At 40.7% G+C, this 13,450-nt stretch overlaps 1 protein-coding gene across 4 annotated transcripts; it reads right to left on the bottom strand.

Annotated features, from left to right (window-relative positions):
* Positions 1 to 231: 231 nt before the first annotated feature.
* Positions 232 to 13,155, bottom strand: UBLCP1 (ubiquitin like domain containing CTD phosphatase 1). 4 transcript variants are annotated; one of them, XM_068206033.1, is made up of 11 exons: positions 13,030 to 13,155; positions 10,523 to 10,716; positions 9,632 to 9,723; positions 9,133 to 9,218; positions 8,929 to 9,044; positions 7,778 to 7,876; positions 6,782 to 6,819; positions 4,576 to 4,674; positions 4,012 to 4,128; positions 2,562 to 2,689; positions 232 to 1,247 (listed from the first exon to the last, which is right to left on the bottom strand). In XM_068206033.1, exons 2-11 carry the CDS (start codon positions 10,674 to 10,676, stop codon positions 1,220 to 1,222), a joined length of 957 nt encoding a protein of 318 aa, XP_068062134.1. In that variant the 5' UTR covers positions 10,677 to 10,716; positions 13,030 to 13,155; the 3' UTR covers positions 232 to 1,219. The 4 variants fall into 4 exon arrangements, with proteins under 4 accessions (XP_068062134.1, XP_068062133.1, XP_068062135.1 ...); XM_068206032.1 differs by having other exon boundaries at positions 12,972 to 13,105; XM_068206034.1 differs by having other exon boundaries at positions 10,523 to 10,713; positions 12,972 to 13,091.
* Positions 13,156 to 13,450: the final 295 nt, after the last annotated feature.

The following is a 13,450-nucleotide window of genomic DNA, read 5'->3' as shown; positions in this document are numbered from 1 at the left end:
TGTCCTGACAGCCTGACATGTGCTGTCAGGGCTCCCTTCCTGGCCAGCCTGGTGCTGTACCACTTCCCTAATCCACAGAGGCACATACCAGGCTCTTACTCAACTCCTGCTGCAAACCCAGTGTCTCTGGAATCCAAACAAATCCTCCAACCCTCCCCTAAAATTAGTATTATTGATGGTGCCTCTGTTATGCAAGCTAAACACCGAAGGCAGCACAGGACACAAAGTATGAAAAAGGTATTTATTATTTACACAACTGCTATAGTTCCTTAAGAACAATATATACCATTTTTTATTTGAAAGGGTCAGTCTTCTTTCAAATCCATGAACTGCATAATGCACAAGTGTTGGAAATGCCAAACAGCAGTCACATCACACTTCTCTAGTGCAGGCATAAGCAGCGCAAGTAAATGATATTTTAAGAACAGTATGGCTGAATATTGTATTTAAACACAGTGTTTGCACTTTGACAAGATTTAGCTAGAAGAGAACAAGGGTTTTGTTCATGCTTTGTTAGGAATGTGACTTTCCCATCTGAGGTTTAAACCTTTTATCTGAGATATGGGGATTTTTCAGGCAGACTGCTTTTCATTGATCAAATAACAGTGGGTTTCTCTCTCTCACACTTCAATCTTTTGTTTTCCAGTAAACACTGCTTTATAGTACAAGTTCACACACTGGGGTAAACTGGCCACAGAGGTGGTACTTCCCCATCTTACTGTCTTGCACAGAGAAACACTGACATACTAATACATACCAAACTTAGACAACTTGTAATTTATAGACTTAAATACTGGAATGGGAGAGGGAGACTGTTTCTAAGGATGGAGGGAATAGAGGACTTATACAATTAATACACTGCCAAGGCTGGCTTTTCAATCAACTTTTTTGGTCTAAATATTTTTTTTCTAGTCTCAGAATGGTTTTGGTCTTTGATGGTTATGGTTATACTTCAGCAGCAAAGGAGAGGAAAGTATTTTGAGAAGTAACACCAGAACTGAATGCAAGAAAAAGCAACTGACTTGTTTCTCCCACTTTGAGCTTATTGCTGTGATCTTTTAAAAAACCCACAACCAACCAGCTGGAAGACCAAGTTTAGCAGTCGTTCTGGCATTGGGTCCAGTGTCCAGCACTATTATACTCTAGCACAAAAGCAAGGAAAAGTCCAATGATCTTAGTGATGTTCCCTTCAATTCAGTGCCACACAGTTTTATTAGTGTTATTGTCCTTGCTTCTTTGAAAGATACCTGAAAGAAACAAAAGTAGAGTTTTTCACCAAGTAAGAGGTGGCCACAAATCTTAAGATCTTGAGATCTTAAGATCAAAGTATGACTCTGCTTTCTTTTCTCACCAACAATCCTCCTACTGATAACCAAAAATTAGAAATGCAATCAATACCACTTATGATTTTTATTTAATTTCGACATCTTTCAATTCCATGATAGGTTATCTTGCGGTAATTCAAAGTCATGTTTTAGACTCTATCAGGCTTTTTAAACAAAAGGGAGGAAGGAAATGGAAACCTGTTTCATTCTAAGAGGATGGAAAATTACATCAGTTGGATAAGTGGCTTTTATGTCCTTTAAGATGAAAAGGTCTATTAGTAATGGCACTCCTTCAAATAAATTTAGGACTTTAATGAACTGATGCAACATAACCTGAAAAGAACAGCCCTCCAGCAGCTTCTCTGGAGAGTCTGAGTGACTGTGAACTGCTTGTATTCTGATCTCACAGCTCTCTTAGCACCCGAGCTGAAGCAGTCTGCCTATGTGGTGTGACAGCAAAGGCTTTGCAAATACTCTAGGAGAAAGAATCCAACCAATTTCACTGACAGTGTGAAATATCCAGTGAATTTCACTGCTTTTAAGGTTTAACATTTTACTTTCTGTTCTATTCAGAAAAGACAAATTGTATCAAGTCTGTAAGGCTCCATTTTTTAAACACCAAAGGAGTGGTTTTCCAACATTTTTTCTTCACATGCACTGAAGCCTCTGGCTGTTGCATAAAACCAAGAATAATTTTGCTGAAGTCCTTCAGTTAATCACTTTCTAGCAAGAATTAGGATGCTAACTGGTGCCCTGAGCACTTGGAAAATTGTTTGTAAGACAGTAACTTGGAGCTGATGAGTCCTGCAATACCACCCAGCCTGGATGTGCCTGAGAACTACACTAACACAACAAAGCTTTCAAGGAACTTCTAGAAAAGTTGCCTTTAAACAAAGGATTTGGGATCTGAACCCACAGTCTAACTTTTCTGGGGTGGAATGAAAGAGGTTTCCAGGGACCATGTTCCTTCGAAATTCTTTTCCTTTTAGGATGCATAATTGGCAGTGCTGAATATTGGAGAAGTAGGAAAACACAGATGTATTCTGTCAAAATAATTGTAGGGAAGCTGTCCCAACACTACAGCCCTATTAAAATTCTTCTCAAACTAAAGGACCTTTATAACTGTGAGTTATAAAGTTCATCTGTTCCATTGTTTCTGGTGTTTGTAGAGATAACCTCAAGCAAAACACTGAGGTCAGGTATAGAAGGAAGCAAGAATTTTGCCTTTTTTCTTACCTTTCCCAATGTTTGTGATTCAGCTCCAAAAAATCATCTAATTTTGCTATTTCTTTGAGGTATTGGGTGAGCTTTAGAAGCTCCTTGTCTTTATCCCGATTTAAATGTGCTTTCATAAAAGGCCTTATCTATACAAAAGAAATAAACTGGGTATAACCATTTGCTCACAGAAAGAAAAAGTGCTTTAGATTCTCTGTCACTTACCATCTGACTAAAATATATTTTCAGTACTATGACAAGTTATAACTTTTCACAGGTAAGAGGAAAAAAAAAACCTTTTCCAGTAGTGGTCAGATCCAATTTGTCCTGTTCATGCAAACTGGACTGATGGGTTTTTACCTTGCACCAACCAGAACAAAAATTATTTTCTCTTGTACTTCTTCAAGCCTTCCCCACCTAGACAGACTGATAAAATGATCTAGAATGGACTGCCACATTTTCTAATACGATTTCACAGAGATTTTTTCAGGAGAGGTCTTCAGCTCAGCATTCTGAGTTGTGTGGTATCATTGGAACCAGATGCTTTTTTTTCAGCAAAAAGCCTTTGACTACAACCAGAGGTGTTGTGAAAAGATATCAGAAGCAAAGCTAGGAATACATTTTACCTGGGCCTTGTTTTAGTGATTCAGTGCTCTTGTCTGCAGCTGTTAACAACACTTCCACAAGCATTTTTCCAATCCTGAGCTAGAGCTCTGGATCATCCCCTTCCAGCAAGATCTTTGCTATTCCTGATTCTCCTTCCAGTTAAGATCATCTTGCTAGATCTCATCAACTGCTCTCCTCATCATGGATACTTTCAAAGAGATACCATCTTGAACTTCTGCATTTGAAAACATCTTTTTCTTTTTTAGAGAGATTTCTGCAAGTTCTTTTAGTACAACACTGCTTTACCATCACATCTACGTAGAAATTTAAGTTGCACTCTTATTCAGAACCAGCAGTAATAACAGAGCACACACTGGTTGAACAGTTGTATAAAATGAAATATTTGCTTAACTATAGTCAAAATGGCTCAAGGTACTAATTATTTCTCATATAGAATACTTGTGATTATCCTGTCATACTATCATGAAGTACAGCCACTTGTTATTTGACTTTATTTTAAATATGACCACTCTGGAGATTGAACATCACATTTTCAATGGTGCCTGTCAGCAATGCCCAGCTTGATTACAGTTTGCAGGTATAACCTGAGCAGAAATAACATTTTCATTGATTTTGGTAATGTCTTAAACACTCACTTAATAGTGACACAAGGTTTATTTAATACTACTATTAAGGAAAGACTAAGCCAGACAAATGGCACTGTGAATTAAAAGGTTTAACAAAACATGAATCTTTGCTAGTTAAGAATATTCTTTCTTTATCTTACAGCAAAGGAGTAGGAGAAGGTACTCCTTTGAAGTATTAAGAAAACATAGCAGGAAATGAAAATTCCAGCTTACATTACCTTGAGCCCATTCTGTGGGTTCATCAGGAAGTTTCGGCCAATATCATCAAACATAATAGTATTTTTTTTGCTGTAATATTCTGAAAACTTTCCCCAGATAACACCAAGAGGCTTCACCTGCAAACACAACAAAATACAAGGTATCTGAGGTAAATCAGATCACGTGCAGGAGATGAAAATGCCATCTATAGGAACCTGAGTCCTAACTTGATTGAACACTTGTATTCTTTTGCTTTACCATTAGCAGGTAGTTTGGCTGTAACAAAGGAAGATATGAAATAATATAAAATAAATACACCCCATACTAAGGAAAACCTTTCTATTGGTACTAAGTTTTCTTGCAAGAGTTACCTGCTGTTTGATTTGAAAACTGTGACATCTAAAGATACAATTGAAAACATTAATAGAGACTTCCAGGAGAAAAAAATCTGTGGTTCCAAGATTCTTGCAGTTTATTGCATGAAAACTCCTGAACAACTTTTTTTTTTTGTTGAGTATTTTAAAGGACTGTGATAAAATGCCAGCTGAATGTAGAAAAAAATTAGGAGAAAAACTGGTACTTACATCTATTAGTCCTCTCCGAGGAGTGTGCACTGTTATCATGGCAGCACTGTCCAGCATGAAAGTTATCTTGTAGTTTGCATTGGTACTCACCCCAAGCTCCTGCATCACAAAGATTTAAGATTAAAGCTTCTAGTTATGACAGTTTTACTGCTCAACAACTGGAACCACAATTATAGTACATTGTTTGTCACGGGGTGAGCTGTGGGGGATTTACCAGAGACGCACTAAAAATTGATACCTGGGGAAATTTACATTTGTTATATAATGAGGATCATAAAAGTGCACACAGGGATTTATTTTTAGCGTTTAATATCAGGAACTTAACAGCTGATGCTAGCAGAAAATCAAAGCAACTTTGCAGAGAAGGCAAAATACAGAGAGGTTTTGCTCATACCTTCATGCACAACCTCTCACAAGTTCTCCACACCTCAACTTAACTTTACAGCAATTGTGTTCTGGCTGGTCTTTGTTCCTCACAGTGATTTGCACAAATCACAGCCCAGCCTAAGATGGAATACCCAGGAGCATCTCACTGTCACTGTTCCCTCCTGCACATGTCCAAGATAACCAATGTCAGTGTCAATTTGCACTTTGAAGATTCGGTAACTCCTGAAATACTCTAAGTAAAGCATCCTTTTTAGAAATAAAAAACTTAAGACTAGATGAGGGAGCATCATTTGCATTTCAAATCCCTTCCAAAGCTGAAAATTACCAGTAAAATCTGCTGACATGGTACAACACAGATATTGCTGACAATTTCTGGTGTGTGAAACAGCAGCAATATGCAAATCCGTGTAACAGGGAGAAAATACCAACTGCAGCAGCTCTCTTGCAACTATCCAGGCACACTTACCTGATTTGCTTTTATTTAAAAATGCAGTCTTGCAAATGAAATGCTCTACCTACCTGGGTCAGTATCCTGTTACACTGACAGAACCAGCTGTTCTAGAATGTTTGAATTTCAGGCATAAAAGGGTGGTAACTGAGAGATTAAATTTTCTTGTCTGATACTCCCTTCTTCTAAATGCTGTTCCTGCTTTGTACTTTAAAACAGAAACTTTAATGCCAACTATTGCTGGAATCACAGCTCCCTGACCAAAAGTGAAACTCTTGGAGGGAAGCACCCCTGGTGCCATCAGTTTAAGGAGAAACAGAAAGTGGCATCTAGTGGCAGGAATCTCAATGGATCAGGGTCCAGGAGGAGGGCTGGAAAAGCAACCTGGGAATGCAGAAAGGTCACCAGTGCAGGGGAAAGAGCCCAGTTTTGAACAATGCTTTTCCACAAGATTGAGTCCTAGCACTACTGTGACAACACAATATAAATATGTCACACTGCCACAAGAATGCAATGTTTGCAGGGCTCAGCACTGATTTTACTTGCACTATCTCCACTTCATAGTTCTGACTAAAGATTCTCATTTCTAAGAGGCATTTTTGTTTAGAAAAAATTCTAGGAATTAATTATTTTGAGGAAGAGAACACTGGAAAATGTGTTTTGCTCTGTGAAAACCTGAAAAAATAGTGCATAATAAAAGATTAAATTTGGGAAGGTTTTTCCTGGAATGGGAATAACTTCTGATTTATAAACATAAAAAACCCCTAACCCATCAACAAAACACACAGCAATTCTTAGTAAGCTCATTAGATTTAAAACTAAGCCTGACTTTAAATATGTTTACCATGAGGTCAGCTGTTCAAAACTGGCTCCCTGCCTGATGCTGGTAGGGAAGAAAGCAGAAAGTGAAGGAGCTCTTATGGGATGTTTAATAAGGCAGAGGAAGCAAAAGAAACCCCAGTTGCAAGAGGTAAAGAGAAATATGAAAAGAGTTTCCTCTTGATAACCTACTCCAGCATGTCACATCTGTCCCTTTAAAAAAATCACTTTTAAAGACTGGAGCTCTATAATTAGAGGTAAGATGAAAGCAACTGTGCAGGGCTGCGTGACAAATCCAAGTTTCAGCAGGTACTGACTTGTGTTTAGTTCTGCTAAATTTAGCACCTACTGCTGATAGTTTGTGTGGAATTCTAAAATTAGATTTAATCTAGTTTTGTGATAATTTCAAGTGACTATAGAAATTGAAACAACTCAGGTTATGATTCATACTACCTCCCCTGTTTCTAACCTGCTCTACAACACTGAGCATGAGCACAACTGCATGAAGGGTTACCCAGACCAGAAACAAATAATGTTTTCTGAACAACTTACTTTCATTTTGGCTTCAATCCACTTCATATTAGTAGCAGCTGAAACAAAAGGGAGAAAACAGAAAGAATACTCTATCAAAACAAGTCATTGGCAGGCAAAAAAAAATAAGCTAAGGACTTGTTCAGTTAATATGTCAAATTTTTACACAAAATTTAATTTTAGAAAGATCCACCTTTGTTGCAGCTTTTAGGGCCTTAAAGAAAGTCTTCTTTCATGGAAGTCTATTTTTGTTTGGAAAAGCTTACTTTTCAAATGAACAACTAGATGAAGCACTGCAAACATTTAAACCATTTTCTAGATCAGCTGTTACTGAACCACAGCCTGTAAGACCATGGATACACCTGGCCTGAGGAACTTCAGTTCCTCTGCAGGATTTCCTCCTGGAAGCAATGACAGGAATACATAAAATCCGGAAAGGACAAAGTGTCAGCATTGCCTGCTGAGCTAAGAATATGGAGAAACATTGTTCAAGATTATGAAAATGGAATTTTATAACACAATTTTAATATGGCTTGAACCCTACCCTGGCTAAAGTCTGTTCTCCAGCTGTTGGACAGGAATTGAACTAGAATGCAAAGGCAAAGGATCACCAAACCACCCCTGCAGACAGGAGGGTTTGGGTCATTTGGCACTTCACTGTGTGTTGTCTGGATTGAGATTATTTGTAAAACTACTATCAAACAGTGTTCTAATGTTGATTATATGGTTCTGTTATTTCAAGCACTTCTTTGTACAAAGTAACACTCAGTAAAGTGATGCTGAGCTTTATCCTGTGACTAGACCCATTCTTGTAAGCAGAATGTGGGGCTTTTTCACATAAGAATTGGTATTTTTCTAAAATATCTCTAATAGTTGTGCAAATTACAGCCAAATGTTTCTGCATCGTTTTAGATCTTGTGACTCACACTAAAAAGCAATATAAAAACCTCCCACCTGGAGTCTCTGCTCTGGATGACAATTTACAATAAATTCTTAGGCACAGAGTATAATACTTACACCAAATTACAATATCATAGTCCTCATATGCAGAAGTCAGGAATTCATGAAGGTATGGCCTCATCAGCTCTACCCCAGTTTCAGCACATGACCTGTGGTCTAAAAAGAATAGAAGAGATAAGCAATTCAGTATTATAGTACTAGTTAGTAAAGTCTGATTTTCCTTTCTATCCAGAGACTCAAAGAGTTTCATGAGGGGAGCACTGAAGCACTTTAAGGTCATGAATGATTTGATATCAAACTCCCATTCCTATTTTAAAGGTGGAAAGACAAAGCAGAGGGAATATTTATCTGTTGGTCTCACAGCTACTTGAGGGCTTAGCAATAATTAAATCAAGAGATCTCTGAATATGAATATCTTTGAAGAGACAGGGCAAATCATCTGTGCACTTAGCAAATTAGTAACTGGCCAGATATGAAACAGATTCCTTCAAACATAGTCCAGTTAATTGAGTGAGCATATATCAAACTCATTTCAGAGATGCAAACATTTCTGCTCCAATTCCAAAACTGCTGCGAAATCTGCCAGCAGAAGACCTCTCAATAAAATGTTTAAACTTGGAAATAGGTTGAATTTTAAAGTCAGATTGGAAATAAATGTCATCAAAAATGAAAGCTAAGGAAAGGGAAAGTTATTATTTACTGCTCACGGTCATGCTGCCATGGGACATCTACAAACCAGAAAGTTAAGTCAGAAGGAAAATTCTGGCTTTCAAAAAAAAACAGCTTGACAGAATTTTCAAGAAAAACGTGTTTTTGTGAATGTTTAGTAATGATATGTAAATAAAATTTGAAGCTGTTCTTCCACACCCCCCCAAAGTAGAGTCAATCAGGTACAGAATGGGATCATTATTTTACAGTATCTTGCCCTGCTACTGTGATGGTCAAATTGTCAAGGAAAAGACTGTCAAGACAGAAGATTAAATTGCTGCTTGTTTATGTCTTTTTGCAGCAATTAAATAGCTGCTGCACTAAAATCAACAACATGCAACGTTTTAAAATGCTTTTTAAAATGTGAGCAGAAGACCACAAAATCGTACAAAGCAGAAGTTATATTGTACAACATATCAAAGGAAAAATCAAGAAACCTGATCTGGCAAATAAATCAAGCTCTTAAACAAACAAAAACTACAAATTGTATAAAAACTCACCAAATAGTGTATAATCAACATCTAGCACCAGCAGCTTTTTTCCTTCTCTAGGAGGATTCAGAATTTCCACTTTGTATTCTTTAACTCTACGGGAAATTTTTAGTAGATTTTCTTCCCTGATGTAACAGTGCAAAAAGTTACAGTTAATTAAAATGTATGCTCTGCAGTCAATAAGAAACTGTTTTAACAGCTTGAACTCCTAACCTATTTTCTACTTCCACAACTTCCTCTTCAATATCAAAGTCATTGACCACATCATCGTTATCTGGAGGCGGCCCAAGGACATCTTCCTAGAGGAATAAAAATAATAAACCATAGCAAGGATCAGAGAGGGAAAATAACAATGGATACCAAGTTTCTGTTACTGCACATTACAGGGCAGGAATACTATTTAAACAAAATTGTTTCACTTTACTAGTGGAAAGAATTACTGAAGTATACTGATGATTGCTCAGATTTAAAAGTCAGTGAGTATCACAATAATAGGTTTGTACTTCAGGTGCAGAACACCACAGGAGTTTCATGAGTATGTTGCTCTGAGAGTTCTGCAGCAAAGTTTACTTTACATAAAAAATGCCAACAGAAATCTATTGTAGTATCATTTTTTGAATGATGATTGGAATAGTCAAAATTTAAAATCACAATTAGGAGACACAAAGCATTTCTTTTCCTTTTTAAGCTAATAAACAAGCAAATTATTTACCAAACTCTCTTCACGAGTGCCCATCATCATTATCTTAGTATTTGGTTTCAACTTGAGAGCCCCAAGCTTGACATCATCATCTGCAGGTTTGCCTGTAATGCAGAATTTTTTTTTTAATTGAGGTAGAGATTTTGGAAAAATGTTAATACATTCCATGTGTAATTGAAATAAGCTCCCTGTAGAATACTGGCTGTGTTATCATCATCTTCCACATACAGTGTACTGGTTTTGGCTGGGATTGAGTTAATTTTCTTCTTGGTAACTGGTGCAGTGCTGTTTTGGATTTAGTACAAGAATAATGTTGATGGCACACCAATGGTTTAGCTGGTGCCAAGCAGTGCTTACTCTAAATCAAGGACTTTTCAGTTTCCTGTGCTCTGACAGTGAGCAGGTGCACAAGGAGCTGGGGGAACTGGGCAAAGGGATATTCCACAGCACAGAACTCATGGCCAGAGTGTAAACAGGGGGGAACTGGCTGGGAGACACCGATTGCTGTTCAGGGACTGGATGGGCATTGGTCAGTGAGTGGTGAGCAACTGCATGGTGGCACTGGTTTCTCTTGAGTTTTATGCCTCTTTCTCCTCTTTTCATTACTATAACAATTAGTATTCTATTTTATTATCTTTCAGTCACTGAACTCTTCTTATCTGAACCCCAATTCTCCTCCCCACTAGGACAGGGCAGTGTGAACCACTAAAAAATGACCAGATAGATGCATTAATAATAAACAATATCCAGTGGTGCATGAAGTGTCTGTCTTCATGTTCATTCCAGAGCTACAACTGGGAAGTGGGTGCTCTGTTAGTGCACACATCCTGCCTAGGATTAGGGGATGTTTGTCCTTAAACACCTCAGGCACATCCCCAACAAGCAGTAAATAAGGACAGTTACCCTTCATTTTAAGCCCAAGCAGTTTCTGACGCTCTGGTAACACTCCAGTGAGGCCCTTCAGAGACTGCTTCAGGTCCAACACTGTGTCTTCTTCTGACAGCGAGGTTATCGTGTACTCCTGTCCACCCCATTTTATTATGAGAGAGAGAGACATCCTTGAAGCATATGTTCAGTGTTACTGTCTGAAAAGTCTGCTGCAGGAGGGAAACACAAAGATCATGTAAGGAAGAAAGAGGAGAACTACTCTTTCCAAAAGACAAACCACAACATCTACTTAAAGCATTCTTGATTCTTTATTATATTGGACATCAAAGAGCTATTTGTTTCCCCTGGTCAGATGATAAATTGTTGAGAAAGTGCTAAAACAAGGGGATAAAGAACAGTGTTAAAACTGGGGCTCTGAGTTCCACTTTGATGTTTTTAGCAATGTCACATTCACATCTGCTGGGTGTTCTGTGCAGGTACAGCCTGTGTACTGCACACTCGGGCACAGCACTGCAGCACCACAAAAGCCATTGCAAAGCTCAGAAATGTCCTCTGCAACACTTATGCAACCAAACCAGCCATGGGTGCCTTTACAGATGTAGTAACACAACAGCAAATATGAAATCCCTAGCATTTAAAGCCTATAAAAATAGTTCTGAGCCCAACAGTCCATTCTTGGCACTGGATTTCTCTAATCCCTTCCACTGTGCAATACCTGCAGTAATGCACACCCCAGGTTACATCTCACTGTAGCAATATCAAAGCAGGAATTTGAAAACAAAGCCAAAACACACACCCACACAATGCAATTACACCCAAAGAACTGCACTTTCATTGCAGTGCTGACAAAATAACCGTAATTATACTATCTTTCATTTACACAACATCGTTTATACAAATTGTATTTAACAGTTTAATCCTACATTAAACACAGCAGAAAAACAAGATTTTTAGCTTCATACAAAAGGAAGAACATGTTTTTTCTCTGTTAGGGCTTAGATTTCAAGGAGATAGAAAGGTATGAAAAGGCTGCTACAGACAGTCAGGAGATGCAGAGAAGGCCTCTGCACCACTGATGGTGAAATTGTCCTCGATTGATATTCAAAAAGAGTGCAGATCTGTGAAAAATCTAGGGTTATCAACCTTCAAGAAATGCAGGTCTGGCAATTCCAAAATGTCTCAGAAGCCAAAACTCTGATCCTTCTTCCTCTCTGGCTTTGTATTCTCAGAAATTATCTACACTCAGAAAAAAATCTCTCTTTTACACAGTAAAAGCTATGGGAAACAAACCTGTAATTGCTCAGGCATAGCCAACAAGCTCAGAGCAGACGAGAATTAAGTCTAGGTACAACCTCCTTGCTAGGGACACTACAAACCTCACCTCCACACTACTGCCTCTAAGAGCCCTGAAAACAAATTGAAGAGGAAAATTTGTATCACTGGGAAATTAATTTAATTTTTCCCCCAAAAATTGTCAAATCAGATTGGGACCTGGTATGACACAGTGAAAAAGACTCATGAAAAAGGGGTCTTAGAAGCACTAAGAAATCCTACTGAGGCTAAGGCTGTATGGTGTAGAGCAGTGTTGATACACAGTGTCATTAACATAAATTATTCCTGTTCATAATCCTTAGACTAAGTCAGAAAGGAGAATTTATTGTCTGTTTCCTTACCTGTACCATACACCTCATATCATTCTGCAAGGACATGCACAGGGCAAGAACTGTAAGAAAACTTCTGCAGTCTCTGTCCAGTGCTAAATTGAAAAGATCGTCCCTCCAAAGCTGAGCACTTGAAAACCCTCAATCCTTAAAGATTTATAGCTCTGTCACAACAAATGCTATAAGGAAAAAAGACACTTTTATTCCCTGCTAAAACACTCAGGGGTCCGAATCAAGGAAAATGGTTTCAGAGCAGAAAAAGACACAGGGATTTCGAAGGGTTCTACCACCGGGGCTGGGTGCTGCGCGGAGCTGAAGGCAATGCAGCTTCCTTTGGTTAATTTCATCTTCAAAGCCTTTACGAGACCCTTGGGCCACCAGGACCCAATGGGTTGGAAAGCCACGGGTCAGAGAAAGCATTCCAGTTCTGCGGATAAATTGCAGCACTACACCACTCCCCCTGGACGAATCTGAAGACAGGCATCCACATCTCTCAGTTCCACTAAGCAACACAAACACAACCCCCCGAGAACACCCGGGCCCGCACTTCCCGCAGCACAGTAACAGGTGTGGGACGGGGCTTGGGGCCGGCAGCTGCTCGGTGTCAGCGGGGCTCTCCTCCCCCGCCCAGGCTGCCCCGGCAGCGGCGCGGCCCGACCGGGAGCGCCCGCTCGGGGCTGCGGCGGCCGCGGGGCTGCGGAGCCGCTCCCGCCCCGCGGGGACACCGGCCCGGCCGCGACACCCGCCCGCCCCCGGCCCGGCCCGGCCCGGCCCGGCCTCCCCCCGGCCCCCGCCGCACCCACCGGGCTGTGCGGGGCCGCCGATCCGCCCCCGCCCTGGCAGCGCGGAGCGGGCGCTCACCCCGGCAGCGGGACCGGCTCCGTCCCGGCTCCGCCGCGCAGGAAGCGGAACTGGCGCGCAGGAAGCGGGAGGCGCCCGGATGTGCGCGGGGCCGGGCCCGGGGGAGCCGCCGGCCCCGAGCGGGGCCCGGGCAGCGCCGAGCGAGGGCGGGGGGCGCTGCGGGTCGGGCCCCGGGCGGGGGAGCGGGAGCTCCGCGGGGCTGCTCCCGGCTGGGTCACGCAGCAGAACGGGACGGAACGCCGCGGCACCGCGGAGCCCTCGCCCCCTCAACACCGGCCTGAGGCCGAGCTGCGCCGCGGCCCCGGGGAGGCCGGGGAGGCGACTTGCACGGGCAGCTGCTGGCACGAGTGTGTCTTACACTGCCAGCTTTGAAAGGAGGTTGTTCTGTGCTCTGGGGTCACTCCTGGGACTCTGCAGAGTT

This window comes from Anomalospiza imberbis, chromosome 15, assembly GCF_031753505.1.
Source record: "Anomalospiza imberbis isolate Cuckoo-Finch-1a 21T00152 chromosome 15, ASM3175350v1, whole genome shotgun sequence".
Taxonomy (NCBI): Eukaryota; Metazoa; Chordata; class Aves; order Passeriformes; family Viduidae; genus Anomalospiza; species Anomalospiza imberbis.
The sequence above is the reverse complement of the archived record's forward strand: the minus strand, read 5'-3'. Positions and strand labels throughout refer to the sequence as shown.